At 36.8% G+C, this 23,547-nt stretch overlaps 1 protein-coding gene and 2 long non-coding RNA genes across 3 annotated transcripts in view; 2 read left to right on the forward strand and 1 right to left on the reverse strand.

Moving 5' to 3' along the window:
- LOC113225902 (rabphilin-3A) overlaps window positions 1-22,678 on the reverse strand; it is a 137,467-nt gene extending 114,789 nt beyond the window's left edge. The window contains exons 1-2 of the mRNA XM_026458369.1: window positions 22,611-22,678; window positions 11,921-12,066 (exon numbers count right to left, since the gene is read on the reverse strand). Coding sequence (XP_026314154.1) covers window positions 11,921-12,066; window positions 22,611-22,678 — 214 coding nt within the window. The remainder of the gene's footprint in view (window positions 1-11,920; window positions 12,067-22,610) is intronic.
- On the forward strand, window positions 9,786-11,565 carry LOC113226034. The gene is made up of 3 exons (XR_003310061.1): window positions 9,786-9,798; window positions 10,023-10,067; window positions 11,486-11,565. It is a non-coding gene; the product is annotated as an uncharacterized LOC113226034 (long non-coding RNA).
- LOC113226033 lies at window positions 16,984-17,893 on the forward strand. The gene is made up of 3 exons (XR_003310060.1): window positions 16,984-17,128; window positions 17,375-17,391; window positions 17,741-17,893. It is a non-coding gene; the product is annotated as an uncharacterized LOC113226033 (long non-coding RNA).
- Window positions 22,679-23,547: the final 869 nt, after the last annotated feature.

Consider the following 23,547-nt stretch of genomic DNA (forward strand, 5'->3'; position numbering starts at 1 on the left):
AAATATTTATCATGTATTGCCTCGCTCCGACCTAATCCACTCCAAACCATGGTGGGCTCAGAGAAGTTCCAAAAACTCGAGGAGAGATTCGCTCAATCGGAACCCACCAAGGACGGTGACGAGGGTCTACAAAATGCTGAGGAAACTTCTTTCAAAATCAAATTCTGCCGATTGCAGCGTACAGACTCGAAGGCCAAACTCTCGGACGGGACTCTACGGTTCATGACAAAAACACGAGAAGTTACTCAGGCCATTTCGTCAGAGCGGTCAGACCTAAATAAGCAGATTGCGAAGATGGTACGGCGTGACGTGATTGAGAAGGCGATAGAGCGTAACCGATGGTCCAAAGTATTCACTTAGCAGCTTGGAAGTAGCCACCTCACGAAGCTCCTAACACAGTATGGTCGAACCGTAACGTCAAAGCCGAAGATTTTCGCCGAGATTGAAAACTTCTATGACCAGCTGTACGCTGCATATGCTCTTCGTGCCCAACGCGACAACTTCGATCCCAAAGCCACCCTCATACGCCACTATTCCGACGAACTGCCAGAAATCAGCCAAGACGAGATTGTATTGGCTCTAAAACAGCTCCAAACAGGAAAAGCCCAAGGTGACGACGGAGTTACTGCAGAGCTTCTGAAGTCAGGAGGAGTCCCTGTTATTAAGGAACTTCCGAGGATCTTTAACTCTGTAATCTACTGTGGGAGAACTCCTCAGGCGTGGAATGGGAGTATAGTAGTTCTCTTCTTTAAATAGGGATCGAAATGTCTACTTATAAACTACAGACCCATCTGTCTCCTGAGCCACGTTTACAAGTTGTTTTTAGAGTAATTACGAATCGTCTCGCTGGAAGACTCGACGAGTTTCAGCCACTGGATCAAGCTGATTTAGACGGAGATACGGCTCCTATGTCTAGCCTTTATGGACTATGAGAAGACCTTCGATTCCGTCGAGCCCTGGGCTGTCTTGGAATCCTTATAGCGATGCCAATTGGACTTTCGTTATATCGAAGTGATGAGATGCCTGTATGACGCCGTTACCATGAGTGTCCAAGTACAGGGCCAGCAGTCTAAGTCCATCCAATTACGCAGAGGACTTAGACAGGGGGATCTCATATCTCCGAAACTGTTTACAGCGGCATTGGAAGACATGTTTAAGGCGCTGGACTGGAAAAGGATGGGCATAAACATAAACGGCGAATGACATAGTCCTATTGGCGGAGTTGCTGGAGGAGCTACAACGAATGCTTGACATCCGCCTCGCAACGCCTTGATCTCGGCATGAACTTGGATAAAACGAAAGTCATGATCAATGATCATAAATATTGTCCCGAGACCAATCGTAGTAAATGACCACCTTCTTGAAGTTGTTTCCGAATACATGTATCTTGAGCAGATTTTGCGATTGGGTAGAAACAACTTCGAAGGGGAAGCCAAGAGCAGGATTCAGCTTGCCTGGGCAGCTTTTGGTAAACTACATGGAATCTTTTCGTCATCCATACCGCAAAGCTTGAAAACGAATCAGTGCGTTATACCTGTTATGACATATGGAGCCGAGACGTGGACACTCACGATATGGTTAGTTCACCAGTTGAAAGTCGCTCAGCAAGCTATGCAACGCGCTACGCTCGGAGTTTCTTTAAAGGACAAGATACGGATCGAGGTTATCCGACAGAGAACTAAGGTCGACTAAGGTCGTCGATATAGCTGGTAGAATAAGCAAGCTGAAGTGGTAGTGGGCTGGCTATATCTGTCGAGGAATCAACAACCGATGGGGGAAGCGAGTTCTTAAGTGGAGACCACGGCTCGAAAAACGTAGTGTAGGATGCCCTAGGGCCAGATGGAGTAACGATTTGCGAAGGGCTGCTGGCAGCAGATGGATGCAACGAGCTGAGGACCGGGCAAATGGCGCGCATTGGGAGAGGCCTACGTCCAGCTGTGGACTACGATAGGCTTTTGATGATGATACAAATATTTCTCCCGGCCCGGGAATCGATCCCAGGGCCTCTGCGTGGCAGTCTAGCATGGTAACCGTTCGGCCACTGAGGCAGTAAAGTTATAGTAAATATTATTGAGGAAAATTAAATAACTTTTATTTTACTAATAACCGACCCACGTGAAGGAGAGCACGTGAAATTAGATGCCATCGCCACCGTTACCATATTTTCAGGACCCAAAAATATTTTTTCGGCCTCGCAGCAAAATTAATGATACTTGGAAGGCCTGTGAAATACGTAAACCAAAACGCCCTTGTTTGGCTTTGTAGTCATATTTCAATAGAACATTCTATTAAAGAGATGTGAATTGGTGCTGAGACTTTATGTAGCGCGTAAACCATTTTTTTATGATACCAAATGATGGGACGCTCAGAGCTTTAAAGATCTGAGGGGTACTGCCACTGCACCCGTAACCATGAGACATAAGTTGACAAGTTCCATGTGCCTGTAATTTTTTTGTAGCAGTAGAGCTTCTTACCTTTATCCTGTAATTTCACCAGCACCCTTGCCCTTCAAAACCGAAACACAGTAATGCTCACATTACTGCTTGACGGCAGAAATAGGTAATGTGACAGTACTTCCCTGGACCCACTCTCAAACTCAAACTCAAACTCAAAATAATCTTTATTTCATAGGTAAGCATTATTACACTTGAAATTGTCACAATGGTTAAACTCTACCGCTCATTCGTAAGGCAGATTCCCCTGAGAAGAATGAGCAAGAAACTCTAGGGGTTGCTCTTTGTAAATAGCATTTACAATATTTTTTTATTTTTATTTGAAACATCAGAGATCGAGACTACCTCCATGAGCTAAACGGGTTACTACCACGGATTTTTGTCATCCAAGTACGCAGAAGTTGTATAATAACCTTTAGTATAAAGTTTTTGTTTCACTATAGTTTTAAACCTCGTGAAAGGCAAATTTTGTATATCAACCGGAATCTTGTTATAGAAGCGTATACATTGCCCCTTAAATGATTTTTTGACTTTGTGAAGACGACTATCAAGAAAAGCTAGTTTATTTCTATTCCTCGTATTAATGTTATGTCTGTCACTAGGAGTACTCTTTCACAAGGAGTTCCACTGTTAATTAAAATAGTTGTTTTAGACGTTGTGTTGCCAGTTAAATGTTAGGAAATCTTACTAGGAAATAAAATGTATAAAAGCTATTATATATTAGTTATTCGAGGTTGTGCTCTTCTGAAGTTTTACATTTGGTACTAAGGTAGTAAATGGTGACAAGTTCAAACGTGCAAGCGACTCCGACAACCCCCGCTCTCACTTCTGCGTTTTGCGTAGAGTTATCACCGTTTATAGATCCATTTTTATTTGTGAAATCTGATGAATTATTAAAAGTCTTGGAAGAAAAGTTGTTGTTTACGATGGTGGTAATATAGCCCTGCGAGGTTTTTAGTATTTTACTAATAACCCTTATAAAGATAAGTACAAGTTTCCTTTTTGAAAGTCGATAAAGACGTTTTCATTTTCTTTTACATTTAATGAAGATTGTAACGTTGAGAGGTTTACTGGTTCTCAGAAATAACATTGTATACGTAATTAGTTTTAATATTGGCAACCCGCTGCCTTAGCCCTTAAGGGCGGTTGGCAACATTTTGGCAGACAAGGACCACGTAGTGCAAAATTTAAAAGTTAAGGCGGATGGCTCTTGTTTACAATATTTATCAATAGATAATATTGAAAGTATTAAGCAAGCAAAAGAACCCGCATAATTCCTGAACTTACTTCTTATTATTTGATAGCAACAATTAATTTATTTTAGTAATTTAATTTCGAATTTGAAAGCAAATTGATATGAATCAAAATTTTATAAGATTTTCAGGCTGTATTAATAAATAAGTAAATAAATATAAATATTAGACAACATCACATACATAGTCTTGCGTTATGGATATCGGAAACAACGCCGGTACCACAAACACCCAGACTCGAGACAATATAGAAAAGTTAGTTTTTCTAAGGGATCGAACTTGAGACCTCAAAGATGGCGACACCATGAAAACCGGTGTGGAAGCCACTGGACCACTGAGATCATCAATTTGACTGACAAATTATTGATTATTTTTTTTTTTAATTCAATGTGAAATTCTAAATAGTACAATCAAATGTACTATTTCAAGTGCCATAAAGACGAGAAAATAAACAGACGAGAACAATTTTATTTTTTTCCATAATTCTTAATGTGCTACTAAAAATTATAATGAATTGTTTAGCAAACTCTAAATTGATTAAAATATGAAAGATTTCTTGAAATTAGTTTTTCAAAGTATATTTAGATTATACGAAATGCGCCACAAAGTGACAGTTCGAATTAGGCGCCAATTTTTTTTTTTTAAGCCTATGCCTTATTCCGACCAATAATATTATATTTGTTATCAAGTTCATACATTTTTACGTACAGTTCACGCACTCATTCATTCCATTTCTGATTTCTATCTCCACTGTATCTTTCCACCAGTGAGGCTACAAGAAATTAGGGAAAATTATGTCTAAACCGGTAACACTGCTCGTGTCTCTTAATTTACTATGACTTCATTTTATTAAGATTTCATTTTGAGATTCGCTCTGGACCTTTTGGAGGGAAAAGTGTGGTTTTTATTTTGACTTTAAATTATTTTGTGAAATCTAGTTTAAAGTGGAATAGGATAGTGCTATTGTGCCTTAATCGAAGATTAAAACGCGAAATTATACGAATCTCGAAATAAAATACCCGTATCGGTCCGTTTTAAGGAATCCCGAGTCAATCCAAGCACGCCGCCTCAAATTGCCTATCCTCTTTGTGGCGGCCATATTTACAGAAACATATTTAAACTTCATGTTTAGGCTGATGGCTTTGCCAAAGCCTTAATAAATTAAAAAAAAAATCATTTTGACAGAATGAGTGTGACATTAGAAAAGACGAGACAAATATATTTTTCTTTGAAATTTTAATCAATTTCGAAGCTAGTCTTTAAATTTGCAGTTGTGCCAGTTTTTTTGTCAATTGTTTGTAGGACATTGCGTCTCTAGTATTATTTATGCTCACTGGTTCCGATCTGCAAGTAGCAGGCTCACATGGTTGTCTACTTCTGGGGTAAGGCGTTGATGTACAAACAAAATGACAGAGCAAACTACTAGAAAATACGATCTTTCCGCTCGCCTAACGACATCCATCCTTTTCTATTCGTATATTAACGTTGTTATGTTACATGGTATTTAAGACGCAAATTGCGAAACCGACATACCATAGCAGTAGGTGAAAATTATAATCGAGTTCCAAGTTAAACAAATGTGCAGAAGACTGTTAGATATAGTAATTAGGCATCATGTCAGGTATGGTGAAACAAATGAAAAGCCGTAAAAGTTTAATAGTTATTTTTGATACAAGTGCGGAAAGTTAGTCATTATTCAAGAGTCGAGGCTTCGAGACAAGTGAAAATGACAAATCCGCACGTGTATCAAACGACGTTTTTAATACATTTGCAAAAAAACTACATTGAAAGAAAAATAAAAGAGTATTAAAAAAAACTCATTTTATTTCTTTGTCTGATAAAAACTCAGAGTACGTACAATGGCAAATGTTGCCAGTATTCAGGAACATTAAAATTACTATTTTAGTGGCGCGGCGCTCAGTGGTCTCGCGTAATACTCACCTCCGGTCATTGTTAATACTCAATCATCCATCTTTATGGAAAATATTTTGGTATTTTTAAATGTAACCCGTTGTTTTATAAAACACCTATGCAATTTAAACAAATAAGATGTTTGTAAATAAATACAAGTTTTAATGACGAATGAGTTACGTCACAAAGCACATAAATATTAAATAAATATACATCCTCTTTAGTTCTATGTTTAAGACTTGAAACAACAGTAAATTAAAAAAAATGGAAAAGTAAAAAGCACTAGTGCGAAAAATCCAACTTTTGGCACGATTTGTTGTATGAAATATTAGTATTTTGTAATAATATTACGAAAAAGCCGTAGTAGCCTTTGAGTTTCTCGGAATATATGTGAAAATTTAATTTGGTATTTACCATGACCTTTATGGTCATCGCGTATATATAACTAGAAATAGAGACGAAATGTCATTAAATTTGTTTGAACACTATTCTGCCATTAATGATACGGTGACAACTGCGCTCCGATTGGCCAGCCCGAATTCGAAACAATTGACGCGTGTCGTCAATTGTTTCACTTCAAATCGACTAGTTTAACTTGAGCTTTACTACAATGGTCGAAAATTGAAAAATGACATATTTAATATTTAATTATCGATGAAATGTGATTCCGTTTGTTTTGCAATTAGATGTTTTGCTGATTTTCCCACACCACCGAATGGAACAGCCCTCCATAGTTAGAGATATTATCTTTATTACAATAAATACAGAATATTTTTGGAATATACGGAGACGTACACACAGGTCAGTTGTTGATGCTGTACTATTTCAGCTTTCTAATTTGTGATTTCAGTGCAAACGAGAGTTGATATTTAAACGTGATATAAGGCCCATTTGCCTGATGAGTTGTCAGGGATGGATCGCCCTTATTTTGTCTTTATTTTTGGTTATATACTCGATGTTTACGGTGATGAAACCTGCACGTCGAAGAAAGTTGGAAAATGTGTGAAATCACAAACCCGAATTGGGCCAGTGTGGCGGACTATGCCCTAAACCCTCGCCTGAGTGGAAACCCGTACCCAGCTGTGGCACGTATAAATGGAGTAATGATGATACTGAATGTCATGATATTTTTACTTCCATGAAATTCATATATTTTTGTGAAAATATTCCACTACTTTGCTATTGTCATATTACCACTACAAAAAATGTAATTTGATATGGCGACATCTCTTGTCATTCTCTGATAGCTGTAAAGGCTGGGTGAAGAAACTTTCACAAAATTCTCATAGTGTATTGTGTCCTGTATTTAAGTTCGGAAGAAATTTCTTTCAGAAATAAGCAATATTTTTTGTGTGTGTTTTCCTTTTTACTTCATGTGATTTGTGTTTTCCTGTGAGTTAAAATGATTATATAAATAAAAATAAACTATGGACAAAAAGAAAAAGAACAATTAATTTAAATTTTCATTGAGTCAGGAAATCCAAGCTACACCAAGATGGTTAGCGATACTCCACAGATCGGCTCAGACCAAATAAGAAGAGAGAGTAGTAGCAGTGGAGCTGTTTCTGAAAGTGTTCGTGCAGAGAAGTACTGCCACCTTACCTATTTCTGCAGCCAAGCAGTAACGTCAGCATTACTGCGTTTCGGATTTGAAGGTTAAGCGTGCTGGTGAAATCACAGGCACGTGGGACTTGTCAACTTATGAATCAGGGTGACGGGCGCAAGACACTGCCCCCGAGTAATTGTGATTTTTAAAGTTCTGAGTGGCACTGCATCTGATATGGACAGGCGTGTCGCTTACCACAAGGCGCACGACTTGTTCGTATCATGAAAAAAAGTATTTAAGTATCAACACGAACAACGCAAAAATGTTTATAATTTAATAATTAGTAATATTTCTAAACAAAGAAGATCCTGATATGTGAGCTGGAGAAGAGCTGTGCCTCTAACCACGTGTTATATTTAAGGGTTGTATACAGAGTATAATAAAAACATGCTGCCACGTAAAACCGTATTTAATGTCAAGAAGTGTGCTCTGTATGTTGCCAAGATTATATAATAGAGTCCCGAAATCCATCCCAGAATTGCATGTACTCGTAGATCTTAAGAAAAAATGTAAGCAGTATTAAGATGCCAAATGTTTTTATCGTGTAAATGATGAATGTAAATGACGAAATGGATTTAGGACTAATTTGAAATAATATCTAGTAATCTGCATGTGACTAATTTTAACATAGTGGTATAAGTTATTGTTGTATTTCGTTTAATTTTTGACATGAGTATCTCTTATACCGAATAAAAGACAGAAAAGTTCAAACTCCTTGCCACACGGCGGCATGTAGATCTAACGCAACACACGCGGCGCAACACCGGCGTACCGCTTCGTGTGACATGGTTCTTAAGCTAGGCTAGGGGCTGTAACAAAAATCCTTTATTACGCGGCTGAAAAGACAATCATGCACAATGTCATTACACTTACAGACAATAAAATAATTAATTTTGTTCCACATATTACTTTGCAATTACTATTAGGTACCTACAGGGTTACCACACACATGGTCATGGAATCGCATTAAGCCGGTCAGGAAAAGCCGATTACGCATTAATAAATGTAGTGACCCCCTCATACATTACTTTCTATGTAATAACACTTCTCTTGTCATTAGAAATATATGTAATCTTATCTGTGAAATTGAGTAACAGAAATACCCAATGTCAGATTCATTATAAAAGAACAACACACTTTAACGGAACATGAGAGGTTCAAGTGGTTGTTGATATATATAAGTTATCTCTTATGAGGTGTAGAAATGTAGATTATGTATGTTTGACATTCACGTGCTTATTTTGGCTTTATTTTAGACATTGTTAATTTTTACTGTGTTGATCTCTACATGTTTATTCCTACTATTTTTTTTTTATTGTTTTAGTTAAAGTATTTTGAACATTATATGACCACCAGTAGTCACATTTGTATGTTTTGATGAAACTGGTTGTAATAGCACTATGATATATTATTTAAAACCTAATTGAAATTAATGTATTTTACCTACTTCCACAAATAAATCTACCTTTATTTTATCTATAGACTCATGACATCTAATTAAAAAAATATATTAATAATTATTTAAATTCACTGCTAACTTTGTTACCCTATACAACAAGTTTTTGACGTTGACAAGACGTTGTGTGTTAACCAGTTGAAAGTTAATGGCAGCTTTTTGTGACGACCTGTATACAATTATCCGTAAATAACTTTCGAGTATATATAGCCTGGGTATATATATATATATATATACATATATATGCTAATAGGGGTCTATTTACATTATATATACGCGTGGCCTTAATTTATGTCCTTTATCAACGTTCGACAAAGGCGACATGTATTTTTCCTCTGGCTCACTGCATGAGAGCTTGTTGCTTTGAGTAGTTGCTTGCTGGTGACAAGCATTAACGCTCTCTCGTAGTATTATGCTATGTAATACCATTAAATTACCATTGTTAGCCTTCCTATTATGAATTAGATAATAAAAAATTGGGGAAATCCGAAACCATAGACAATACGACGAAACTGTTTTAGGAACCATTAAGTCTTTTTTTGTGAAAACAATTTTTGCATAGTCAAGTTTTTTGGTCAAGCGTTACTTGTCTATTAAAATGGATTAAAAAAATTTTATCAATGCAAACTACTAACAATGAAAACTCACGTCGCGAATATATGTTCGAGAATCAATAAGTTTGTATACGCCTTAAAAAAACTGAAAAATATAACAAATAAGAAAGCTGTCATAAACACATGTAGGGCGTATGAAGAATCCACATTACGTTACAGTCTTATAGTATGGGGCAATAGTACAGATCAAAATAGAGCTTTTGTAGCACAAAAGAAATGCATTAGAGCAATTTGTGGAATTCCCCCGGACGAAACATGCAGACCCTTGTTTCAGAGTTTTGGTCTCTTGCCACTACCATCACATATGTATATATATATATACGAAATTTGTATCTTTGTACGAAAACACACATTTTTGTTTAGGAAAGTCTGGTGAGGACTTCTATATCCAAGTGACGGGAAGAACAAGTCGTTGATAGTTATATATCTATTAGAAGAGTGTAGTCCGGAGCAGAGATGTGCGCACAGTAAAAACTATAAGTCCTAAAACATAATAACGTTGACGGTATGTTATTTTTATTTAGTGTAGGCGTACTAAGAACGGATTTTTCGAAATTCAATCTCGAAGAAGGTGAGAAAGGGTATAAATGACGTTATTGTTCTGTGATAAATGAAAATGCTTGAGTGAAAAATCGTATTTCTTGAACTTACAAAGATGAAACTTTTTTATCAAATTCTCAACTCACAATAATCTCAGGTCACCACATTTTCATTTCGCCATGTTTTCAGGTCACAACTGTTGCAAAACCTTTGTGCTGGGGCAACACCTTCTCTGTGAGTTGTCTGTGATTGTTTCGAACTTGATTTAAGTTTTTAGTCTTCCTTTTCACGACGACTTATGAATCAATACATTGTTTTTCTCGTAACGATAACTTGTGTTTTTATATTATTTTTTTATTTTAAAGACTCCTGTCTTTATAATAGAACAAAGTTTGTGACTTAAGACGAGTTTATATGGACGTAAACAAGCCAATAGAGCCCGGAATGAATAAAGTGCATAAAGTTTTAATTACCAATGTATGCCCAATTAAAGACTGAAAAATGTGTATATTATAAAGTCAAGGTCATATAGCATATGAGCTGTATTAGCAGTAGCCTTATTTGATGACTTCTTAATTATTTGTGTTCCTCGTAACGGCAACTCGTGTAGGTTTTATTTTTGTCGAGATTTTGTGGGATAGAAGACTCCTGTCTTCAAAACCGCACTCTCATTTCACCACGTCCTCAGTTCACCACATTCATCTTACCATGTCATGTAGTAGCAGTAGAGCTCTTTGTGAAATCAGGCAAGTACTGCCACCTTACTTATTCTGCCCCAAGCAGTTATGTGAGCATTACTGCGTTCCGGTTTTGAAGAGTAAGGATGCTGGTGAAATTACATACATATGGAATTTGTCAACATAATATATTTCAGGGTGACAGGCGCAGTGGCAATGCCCCTCAGATCTTTGCGATTAAAGCTCTTAGTGACACTGCAACTGTTATGGACAGGCGTGTAGCTTTCCATCAGGCGCACGAATTGTTCTTGTTTGATTATAAAAAAAAACCTATTTTTTATGATACCAAGTGACGGGACAAACGAGTCTTGCGCCAGGTTGACAAGTCCCATGTGCCTGTAATTTCACCAGCCCTTACGCTTCAAATCGGACATAGTAATGCTGACATTACTATGTTCCAGTTGAAATAGGTAAGGTGGCAGTACTTCCCTGGACGAACCCTTTCACAAGGAGCTCTACTGCTAGTAAATATTAATATATTTATTATTATTAGGCACATCAACATCATATGTATTTGACAATCAATAAAAATAAGACATGAGGCTAGGACAGATACATATGATAATTTCAGACGTACACGACATTCGCTATACACCGCACTATACATATTTAATCAATTTCACGACAATAACACAGACATATTTACTCAACGCTTTAAAAAAAACTTGGTTATTATATTTTTTACATAAATTGAAAATTAAAAAAAAAACGAAAGCGAAAACAAAAACAGAAACGATATATTAAGAGACATTTAAATACACGTACAATGTTACATTCTATAATACTACTAGTGTTCATTTTATTATTATTTAAAATGTGACGTTAGCTTGCGCCTAAATGACAAAGGGTCAGCAAACATATCCGTATCACAAGTACTTTTCAAATCATTGTAGCTTCTACATATTCTGTTAATAGGTGATTTGAAGCCTACATTTGTTCTACACAAGGGCAAATGCAAGATCTTAAAAATAGGACATCTGGATTCTGGAATAATTGTAAGTCACGGCTAATGTGATTTGGTTCAGGATATCGGGACTGGTAATTTGGCCATTTAGGATCTTGTACAAAAAGTCCAGGTCATTCTTTGTTCTACGTGCCTTCAGTGATTCGAGTTTAAAGAAAGTGAGCCTATACCCATATGGACAGCTCTACGATATACCGGGTGTGGAGAAAGCAAGGTATCTCGTGAAAGCGCGCTGAACTGACTCCAGTCTTTGCGATGCCACGCCATATAATGGGTTCCATACCTGGCTAATATCTACATTACTGCGTTGCAGTTCGACGGAAACCTAAATAGGTAAATATGTTAATATGCTCTGTCGGTTTCGATCATTGTTAATATTAAGTTACCTTCCAGTCGTGCGACTAGCCGTCCGACCCGCCTCGCCTCGACCTCGTCGAGTTTCTCCGCCCTCTTGACCACGGCGGCAATCGCTTCTCTCTCGGCAGGGGAAAGAGGAGGCTCGCTGCGGGCCGCGCTCCATCCAGTCCGCAACCTAGTGTGAAATCAATATTAGTTTTGCGTTTGATGAGCCTTATAAACGGACAGAAGTAGAGTCCCGTGGCTGTTATTCTTATGCATGATGCTAAATTACAATAATACTTAGTTACTACTTGTAGCGAATCGCCGTAGTCGCTACAATTTTTTTTTGTACATGTGTTTTATATAGTCTTTTTAAGTTTAGTTTTATATTTGAATTCTAAATTTAAATGTGATCGGTTTTTGGTGCCTTTTCATATTATTGAATATTGTTTCTGTATAAGTTGCTGTGGGTTGTTTTGTAATAAACTGTATTTAAATTTACTTTGGTCTTGCTCACTACGCTACACTGCTCTTATATTGTTGACAGGGCAGTTTAAAATACATACCTGTTCGTTACTTTGCTTAACGAGATTTTTTTTGTTTATTTTGTAAAAAAACATTACTCTCCATTTCGCCTTTTTGACGTAAGTGTGATGAAAAGGGCCCCTACAATTTTTTTTTTGATACCAAGCGGCGGGACGAACAAGTCGTGCGCCTGGTGGTAAGCGACACGCCTATCCATAATAGTTGCGTTGCCATTCAGAGCTTTAAATCGCAAAAATCTTCTTCCACTGCGCCCGTCACCCCTGAGACATAACTTGACAAGTCCCATGTGTCTATAATTTCACTAGCACCATTACCCTTCAAAATCGGAACATAGTAATGCTAACTAAAATTCAGATGTGGCCTTAGTACACCAATAGTGCGAAGTTTTAATACAGGGCCCAATTTAAAACTAGCCAAGCCACCGATTCTTAGAGGAAATTATTTGAATTGAAATTCAATGAAACCTCTATATTATTTATGATAGTATTGTGCAGCACACAGATGCAATATTTGAGTTTCGTGGTTATATTAGGTGGGTAAATTTCAGGTTAGATTTATCTACCTGATTTTGGTGGCAATTTTATTATTTAAGTATTAAATAATATTTCAGGATAACAAACTCGAATATTAAGTTAACACTTGTTGCATATTCTAGAATATTTAAATAATGAAAATTGCCAACAAAATTAGGTACAGAAAACTAACCCGAAAATACCCTGTCACAGGTTTCTTACCACGGCACGATTTTCTAATAATTTTTCTGGGTTACACCCTCCATGGTCAAGGGTTGACTAACCATACTGAAATATCGCGATAACTAAAAGGAATCATAGTATGGTCATACATCTGGGCCTCAACTTTATTGAGACTCCACTAAGATTATATTGCAATTATGATAATATTTGTTATTCTGGTAAAATGTTGTTGCAATGGCAGTCGAGTCTCATTTGGGCGTCAGTGGACTTGCAGTGATGGCATTTATTATTTCAACCACTGGTGATTGATGGTGCCGTACTAAACTACCATAGAAATTACTCTGCATATCTTAATTGTTATTTCGCTTAATCAGAAATGTAGTTTTCAAATTAAATACATTAGTAGACTTCACCATCGGCGTGTCAGAGATTGAGCAGTAGCTCGAGGGCTAGCCAGTGACAAACCACTACACTTACTTTTAGTAGAATACCAAACGTACAATAAATGATTTAAAATTACCCGGACTTCGGACCCTGTAACTTGCGATAATAATAAATAGATGAAATAATTTCCGAGTTTACTACCTACAATGTTACATGTGCATAATCAACGTAAAGAATGTTAAGCCCAAATTCTCACGAAGACGAAATAATGCAGTTTTGATAACAGCAAGTTGACATTTATGCAGTAAAAGGCTCTGCAAAAAATCTAATAGTGTCAGCAAGGTCCCCTGTCCATTGTATTGCGCATTTAAAATATCATCAACAACGTGGGCCATAGCAGTTGTTGTACTATGCTTTTTCCTAAAACCAGATTGTGCAGTAGGAAGTATTTTATTATTTTCTAAAAAGTATGTTATTTGTTTACCACGTTTTTTTCTAAAACCTTTGACACGCAAGGCAGTATGCTTATGAGCCGAATATCTTGTAAAGTGGTTGGATTATTAATTTTTTGGGGTGGGCCTTACTGCATGTTGTCAGTTCGCTGGAAACTTGTTAGTTTCAATGGATCTGTTTGCCATAGCTGTTACAACGGATAATATGGTGGGCAAAGCAGCAGCATGTCTAGTGATATACCGTCAAAACCAACTGCCTTTGACTTCAGCGAACGCATGGTTTTGAGAACCTCAATTTCTTCTACTCTCTCCCGCACGAATTTTGTAGAAACGTTACAATTTTGCTCTGTTAATGTAGCTCGTGTATTACCGGGTAGATTAGAAAAATGAACATTTATTAAATTGGGTTCATTATAAATATTTGCAGGAAGCTCTATTTTATAGTTTTAATACTGAATAACAATATAGTATCTTATAGAAAAAACGCGAAAAAAGGTGACTTACGATATATTTCGTGAGGGGTCGATTATGTGTACTGAGCAAATGAATTCTCTCCTGGGCATTACCCAGAACAATTAGACCAGAACCTGTTTACAAAATGTTTAGTAGCAGTAGAGCTCCTTGTGAAAGAGTTCGTCTAGGGTATTACTGCCACTTTACCCATTTCTGCCGCCAAACAGTAATGTGAGTATTCCGGTTTTTAAGGGTAAGGGTGCTGGTGAAATTACAGGCACATGGGACTTAATAACTTATGTCTCAGGGTGACGGCGCAGTGGCAGTGCCTCTTAGATCTATGCTATTTAAAGTTCTGTGTGGCCATTCAACTGCTGTAGACAGGCGGGCATGTCGCTTAACATCATACGCTATCATAAAAAAGTCCGTTTTCATAAAACGCCCACAGTGTAACTGTGGGGCCTGCTAGGTCGTCACTAAATGTAAATATACAGCTATATTTGCAAAGGCTCTACGATATACCACGTTGACTTTATTAAATTTTAATTATAGCCAAAATATAACCGTTAATTAATAATTACATTCGTAATCAAATTAATCTCGCGAGATTAATTTAATTATTTCCGAAACGGAGTTAGTAATTTTGACACAATCTAATGCTCCAGTGATAATTGTCATTTTGTTATTTTCCGCTGATAACGAAAAAGGACGTAGATACTTGATAGGGAAATTGGAAATTGTTTATAAATCTTAATGGCTGTTTGAGCCCATGAAACCATTAAAGTTATTTTTGGGAAAAGATTGGGAGGCATTTTCGGACCTTCTTTCGCGTTTGACTATGCCCAAAAAAAGAACAAAAATGTTATTGAGATAGTCATTGAGACGAAAAATTTATACGAAATCACGAAACCGCTGCTGAAAATGTAAAACCGCTTGTCAGTAATTATTTATGATATTCATTTGTCGCAAACAAGGAGTTATCTTGTAACCACCGCCAGTACGCAGCTGCACGGGAGTTAAAGGTGAGTGTCACCAATATTTTTCAAAAATTACATTTGTTGGTCTTATGGGTAAACTATTCAGAACGGAAAGAACAAAGTCCACTGCCTTCTTTTAACATCTGAGCCCCTTCAATGGCTAAATAAAAGTTTTATTTTACTCAAAAGAATCTTTATAAGTGCGTAAAACTATGTTTAATAGTACATTGTGTATTATGGGCGGTAAATATGAAGTTACGAACGAGAGTCATCCGAAGCCGAAGGCTGAGGGCTTCAATGACTCGTGGTTGGAATTTAGTTACCGCCCGTGTTACGCGTGTTGCACGAGTACCTATAGTATGTGGCTATCAGGGAACTCATAGCCACGTACTAGGGATATCTTGTGTCGTAGGTGCCAATGTGGCTATCAGAGAACTCATAGCCACGTACTAGGGATATCTTGTGTCGTAGGTGCCAAGGACGAGAGAAATAAATGTAGGCCATACAAATATTTCTCGCGGCCCGGGAATCGAACCCATGACATCTGCGTGGCAGACAGCATGGTAACCGTTCGGGCAGTTATAATTGTGTTTTGTTTATTTTAGAAAGGCTTACGTTTCCAACATCTCACTTGATGTAAAGTGAAAATGTGGACGAAACTGGTACGTGTTCGCTTAATTTTGTACAATACAATACAGGTATACAATACAGGTATATAATACAATACAATACAGGTCGCGTTATCTTGCCAACGTGTGTAGCGTATGTGGCATTGTCTCTTATCGGCCATATTTGTATGCACAAATTCATACTCATATAAGACATAGTAACTACGACTGATTACACTGCGATTACATTACGCGTTTATCTGCTGTGTTTAGATACGGACTTTCAATCAATACGGTTTGTTTGGATATAGGGTTTTGGTGTTTGCCGAGGGAAGAGACAAAGGCTGCAAGAGCTTTGATGAGTCACAAAAAAAAGCAATGAGAATACACACTACACAGGCATACAATGTTCTAAAAATCACATGGTGCTTTCTGTAGTGATGTTGCTGTAAACTACCTTTATACATGAGACTAATACTGGAATGGACAAAACACGATTTGAAAATTTTTAAAAACTGGTGATGGTTCTTATTGTAGTTATCCATTTATATTAGAATATATATTTGAATATATATTTATTGGTTTCATTCAGTCATTTCTTGAACTTTCAAATCACATCTCAATTCAACAATTTTGAGTTACAACGGTATTAGCCACAGCCACCTAGAGCTTTAAATCACAAAGGTTGATTGGTCATTTCCACTGCGACCGTCACCCTGACAATTAAGTTGAAAAGTGTCTGTTACCATGTGTCCGTAATATTACCAGCATCCTGACCCTTCAAAGCGAGAACACAGTAATGCTTATAAGTCGAACACGTTAACTAATTTTAACTGTTTTTAAAAGACAATTTTGTGCTCTATTTTTTGCGATCTATAACGGTTATTTGACCATTTGTCACTTAGTTTTGTCACGCGTTTTAGTTAGAGGACGGCAGAGTACTTCCCTGAACGAACTCTTTTACAATGAGTTGTACTACTAAAAGCTTTGCTCCCCAGAAGACGCCTATTCAAACGCACCGGATACTCAGATATAGGCAGGGAATTCCATTTCCGGGTTATGCGCATTAAACATGATAATAAAAAGCGCTTAGTACGCCGGAAAGAAATGTCGACCAAATAAAGATGATATATCTCGAAGGTACGTCTGTATGTCCAATGGTAAAACGGAGTTGGTTCAATAAGCTGGTCAATTGTTTCTACTGCTTAGGTTGATAATATAACAAAAACAATAATTGTCCAACTCATTCCAACCACTCCCATTTTTGGTCGATTATATAATCAACTAAGCAGTTTCAAAACAATTCCAATAATCCAACCCTTTCATATGGAAAAAGTTATAATCGACAAACAATTAGATGGTATATCCATATTTCATTATTTCCAGTTAAGAGACATAACCAGGTAAGTGCGATCGAAATGCGAGTATATACGAAATAGAGCTGTAGTTTCTACCCGTAGGTGTTCAGCGTAGACTAAAAACCCTAGTACTTACAAAACTGTACAAGATCGTATTGTTTATTAATAACATTTGAAACTGTTTGCTGTTTTCATTAATTTTATATAATGAACTACATTGTACAGCGTACTCTGCTTACACTATAGCTAAATCGTTTTTATCACAATAGCATAGAGTTGGCTTTAGATCTGAGGTGTAAATCTGAGCGTCATGTATACTACATATTTCTATATCTTTAACCAACTCGTAAAAAAGGAGGAAGTTTTCAATTTGTCTGTATTTTTTTGTGTGTAGGTTACGCGATTTATCTGATGTTTGTGAACCAATTTTGATGATCTTCTTTTCTCGGAGAGGAGTTCCCTCAGTAATGAACCCATTCAAATTTGAAGAAAATATTCCACCTCTAAGCGTGGCAAATTAGGCGATGAATCCGGTTTATTGGATATCACTCACTTTCCGCTGACCGATTTGAATAAAACTTGGCAAATAAATGAACTCCACAAACTTTTGAGGTTAGTTTTTTCTTTAAGTAACAATCTTATCAAATAGTGAGATAAACTAACTTTGCTTAACAATTGCTTACAAATCTTCAGTTCAATACGTTCTTAAAGCAAGAGGAAATGGATTTCAAATGGCTTGCAACTTTTTAAAAGGCAGAGCTCTGCAGGGACGAAGATCCCTGTAGAAGTCTGAAAATGTAAAAGTGATAAAAACATTGGAGTATAACTATAGTATTAAAGGACTTGTGAATTAATACCTTCACAGTCCGCCATATAAAGGCCGATCAATAGCCGACCGTCTCCAGCTACTTGGTATGGACCAGTCGTCCCATCTGAACTTCGGCAGATACATTGAATCCATGGCAAAAAAATGCAGCCAGGAAGCTTGGCATCCTTTCCAAGGTAAGGCGTTACTTCATACCGGGACAGTTGTTTCAGCTGTACCAAGCACAAGTCCGGTCGTGTATCGTCGCTGCCACTTATGGGGTGGCTCTGCTAAATACCAACTGGCCACCTTGGATTTAATGGACTAGCGTGGCAAGAGGCTTACAGGTGACTAGAAATTAGTAGAGGCGAAGCTGCAGAACCTTGAACACCGCCGTAAAGTTGCCTGCTTATCGGTATTCTACAGGATATATCACGGAGAGTGTGCGATGGAATTACACGATTTAATTCCGCCTTCCACTTTCCATCATCGAGGGACTAGAGGCTGGGATTCCACCACTATGTCGTAGATATTCCCAGGATTCGCACGCAGCGTTTCGCTTCCACATTTATATGGCGAGCGGCTAGAGAGTGGAATTCTCTACCTGCGGACTTGTTCCCCGAACGCTATAACTTCGACCTTTTTTAAGGTGAGAGTGAATAGGCATTATTTAGGGTTGTATGCTACATCGTCGACCTCATCATCACTTTCCATCAGGTGAGATGGAGGTCAAATGCGCACTTATTTTTTATAAGAAAAGAATAGATTGTAATCAGTAATGTAATATATTCAAGTTAATTTATAATTTAAAAAAAATCACACCTATACTAGACTAGACCTAATTCACAAGTTTAAAAAAACTAGGGTTTTGATCTACAAGTTCAACCAAAATATTTGACGTTGAAGTTGTATGTAGTTACCACTCCATAGGTATGCGTGGAGTTATGGTAATTATAATTGTTAAATAGAAATTATGAACCAAGTTGCGCTTCAGGTAGAGTCATGGACTGTGAACATAATATATAATAGTTGAACTTCTTGTGAAAGAGCTCTTTTATGGAAGTATCATTATCTTATTTCTACCACTGCTAGTACCGTACCTATTTCTACCGTCAATGAGTAATGTGGATATTACAGAGTTCCGATTTTGAAGAGTAACAGTGCTGGTGAAAGTACAGGCACACAGGACTTGTCAAGGTTATGTTTCCGGGTAACGGTAGTGCTTCTCAGATTTTGAAGATTGAGGGCGCCCGCCCATTGGGCCATAAGTGGCGGCCACTTAACTATGTCTCTCAAATCTCTTGCTTTATATCGCTCCCGCGCAATTCGCGCTAATCGTGCTAGCCCTACAAAAGTTACGTACGAGATTTTACATAACTTTTAATACGGGATCGTCGAAAAACTGAGCATTCGGTGGCCGCTCGCTACTTGCGTCACTCGTCTCCCGCACACACTCTACCACATTCGCTCGCCTCGCCCACCAGTGTTGTCCTTTTAGCCACTTATTCGTTAGATCTAGGGAAATTAATGTATGAATATTTAGCGTGCAAAAATTTGGTTTTAGTTAGAAATAAATGTTTAACGACATAGATGTCGCACTTTTTTGACCCATGTCATTTTTTTTTTTAATTTAAAAATTGTGACCAAAGTGAATTTAAAGTTTAAATAAAGTTATATTCGTTTGTCCTCTTGTCATGACAGACACTGGTAACATTAACGCAGAATTCGGGGGAATTGACGATTTCTAGCCACACTAGTGGCACGACTGGCGGCCGCGTCCAGCCACTGTGGCCGCGTCTGGCTCCATTTTACCACTAGTGGTCGCGTATATTGGCCCGCCATTAGTAGCCCAGTGGGCGGAGTCACTTAAAGCACTTGAGTGGCACTGCAACTGTTATGAGTATGCGTGTTGTTTACCACCAGACGTGTGATTTATTCTTTATGTCACTTCTAATCATAATATATACGTAAATTTAAATTTAATTTGTCCGTATTAATACAGATGAGGAACGTTACTACAATTTTTCCTCCATTTATTCTCCTAGTCCTAGAACTCCAGTTCTTAATGTATGTTATTCCTGTGATGCTCAACTTTTAACGCTTACTATAATGCTCGGAAGTTAGCATATAGGTATTCCAGATTCAATATAAATATAAATAAATATAAATAAATAACGCACACACTCAACATAGCCCCGCACTAGGGAAACCCTGTGTCGCAGGTGCCATGGACACACATATAGACAACCACAAATTACACCCAAACTCACGAGAGAAATAATTGTATGCCGTACAAATATTTCTCCCGGCCCGGGAATCGAACCTGGGACCTATGCGTGGCAGTCCGACGTGGTAACCGTTCGGCCACGGAGGCAGTTATATAATAATAAGTTGCTGCGAAATTGAATGGAAGCGATTTTTTGTAACTATAGCATAATTAAGCTTATGTCAATTTTACACAATTGACATAAGCTTAATTATGCTACACAGTACAAATTAGATACAATAACGTACATACACACACTCAACATAGTATATATTTATCCAACATACAACATCAACATATTTTTCCTATAATTTTCCACATTTGACGTTGCACCTGTCAAAAGTTGATGGTACTAAACGAAAATGATGGAGCCAAGAACAAGTGGTGGAGGTGTGTTTGTTGGAGGTTTTTAGCTGTTGTGAAATAATCTCGTTTTTCTTTAGATTGCTTTTAGCTATACAAGTTTATTTTATAATTCACGCTAAATAAAATTTCAAAATATATTTAAACGTAGAACATAACACAAGCCTTCCAGATTATATATTTCCAATTTTTCAAGTTTTCCGGGATTTTTTCGGAAAAATTTCCACTTATTGGAATATTTCGGTCAACCGGGACCATGGGACCTGTAAAAGGCCGTCAGTTTGTTTGAAAAAACAAATGTACGCGATTTAAATCCGAAAAAATAGTTTCATTTCCTATGTGTAACAATCGCGAAAACCTAAGAACTCGATATATTTCGGAAAATTATCCAACAGTAAATATGAACTAAAAAACAGGCTGTGCGTTTTCCGGAGAATTCTCGCGTAATCTCGGGGATTCTCGCTAACGTATCTATGTTGTACGTCACAAAATGACAAAAAGTTCATTATGTACGTAGTACGATTTAGTTATTTCAAAAATCGACATTAGAAGATGATGCCTTATTCACGATAAAATGCTTAGCAGAAGCTTTTTTGTGCTACCAACTAAAGCTTAAAACTCGCCAATAACTATGCCTTTTTTGTTTACTACTTCGTGAACTCTTGTGCGTTAAGCTTGTCGCTGTATGCTTAGTTCAAAATCGCTGTATTGTGCAATACTGCGTTATTGTATAAAGGTAGCGATGTGTAATGTTACGAGTGACTACTTGTGTCATAAATTGTAGATCGGATACCTTACAAAATCATCCATCAAAATAATTTACCTAGCGTAGGGTTGCACGTCGTTTACTGAACCCTCGTCGTCACTCGAGCCATTATTAGAAGAAATTGATAGGAAGCAAAATTTAACAACTCTCATTTTACTCTGCAAATTGTTGTTTATTTGATACTTTTTCAATTTAGTGGCGTAATTTTGAAGTGTTTGGTTTTTTATTATCAACATTTTTAAAATAAAATGAATACGAGGTCTATTTTATTATATGTACATACGTACAAATTTAGAGCACGGCAAGCTCGACATTTAAAATTTGAACTCTATGACGCTTACGATAAAAACAGTCCAAAGTCCAAAGTCAAGTGTGTATTATAAAGGTAATACTTGCGGTATTAATCGGAAAATTGTGTTCTAAGAAATTCTAAGCTCTTTTTTGGATAAGACTTACGATTGAAAATTTTAATTATGTCCTTATATGTATAAGTAGAGTCTTTTAATCTGAGCTCTTCTTTTCAATATTACATAATTAAATTTAAGTGGACCTTTTATATTTGCAGAATTTAAATGATAGCTATACAGAGTTGTATGGTGATTACTTACTTAAAATGTAATACAAGCTAAGAGGAAACGGATGTGCGGAGAGATAGCGAACGTACGCGGCAATGACTTGTAGGCTGAATAAAATTCGAAGCCTTGGAGTATTTTTAGAAAAAAGTATGTTCTCTTTTTAAACGATGTTTTAGTTTTAGTTTTGCGTTACAGCTAGTTGGTCTAAATCGCAATTAACGAAATGATTTGTTTCTATTGCAGTGACCCTTTTATACATTTTATAAGACAAGAGAGCACATTGCTATTTTTAAATTTTATTTGTAAATATGTAGTAATTCCATTTAAGCACACAAGTGTATAGCTTTGTTGAAAAACTTTTGTTAAAATTACCACGATCAGATTAATTTTTAAAAAGCTAACAAAGTTCAGTAAAACATTAAAATTATAGTCAAAGAAGATTCTCAAAACGTAAACAAAACTTGTCATTAAACTGTAAACAATACTTACTTTGCACGAAGTGAGAGTTGTCGATCATTGGGGCACACATATTTATTTGCTTTACTTTGTATGTTCATTGCACAAATTAAAAAAAAAGTATAAATATTTGTTTACAAAAATGGCGCGCAATAGTGGCGTCGCGCGCTCTCGCCTGTTGATTCTATCCAACTGTTGCTTCGCGCGTGGCGACTTACTAATAATCAATATTTTAACAAGGCTCTTGAAAACAGTGCCTAACATGTCGTCAGTCCCTTCATCTCCTTATCAGATAGGTATGATGTTAACTGCCATGTATATCTACCACTAACAACTTTCCGACGTATAAAATATTCATTTACGTGACAATAGAAAATATGTTGGTCTATAGAATTTATTGTTCTACTGAACTATTAATCAAAATAATTGTTTTAGGGATTCATATTATTTCAGATTGTATACCATTTTGAGATGTTCTACAATCGAAGTTGATAAAAATGGTAAATTGATTTTTAATTTTCAAATTGGCGGGCGGACGTGACGTCAATGAGAAGGAAATTCCTTTTTTTTTTATTGAATTGATGTTCAGATATTTGCTTAATATTGATAAAATTACACACATAATTTTGTTGATGAAAGAAATATATCATGTATTGTATAGATACACGTGAGATCAAAATTCTTAACTTAATAGTAAATCGATCACAACAGGTTCTTCGTCGTTATATTTTATTGTGTCTACATCCACAACGCGATACAATGTGTGTGTATCCGAAAAAGTGACAGAGAAACACATGTTTTTTGTTTCACTAAGATCACGTCAATAAACTAGGCCTGTTATGCATTTATTTTCGTTATTTAACGTTTCCATTTTAATAACCGATATACATATCGATATTCGCCCTAAAGTGTATAAGTTTTTACAGATTTTTTTATGAGGCTATAATGTTCTATTCTATATTATCTATTA

Source organism: Hyposmocoma kahamanoa, unplaced genomic scaffold (genome assembly GCF_003589595.1).
Source record: "Hyposmocoma kahamanoa isolate Upper Pololo Valley unplaced genomic scaffold, ASM358959v1 180, whole genome shotgun sequence".
NCBI classification, from domain to species: domain Eukaryota; kingdom Metazoa; phylum Arthropoda; class Insecta; order Lepidoptera; family Cosmopterigidae; genus Hyposmocoma; species Hyposmocoma kahamanoa.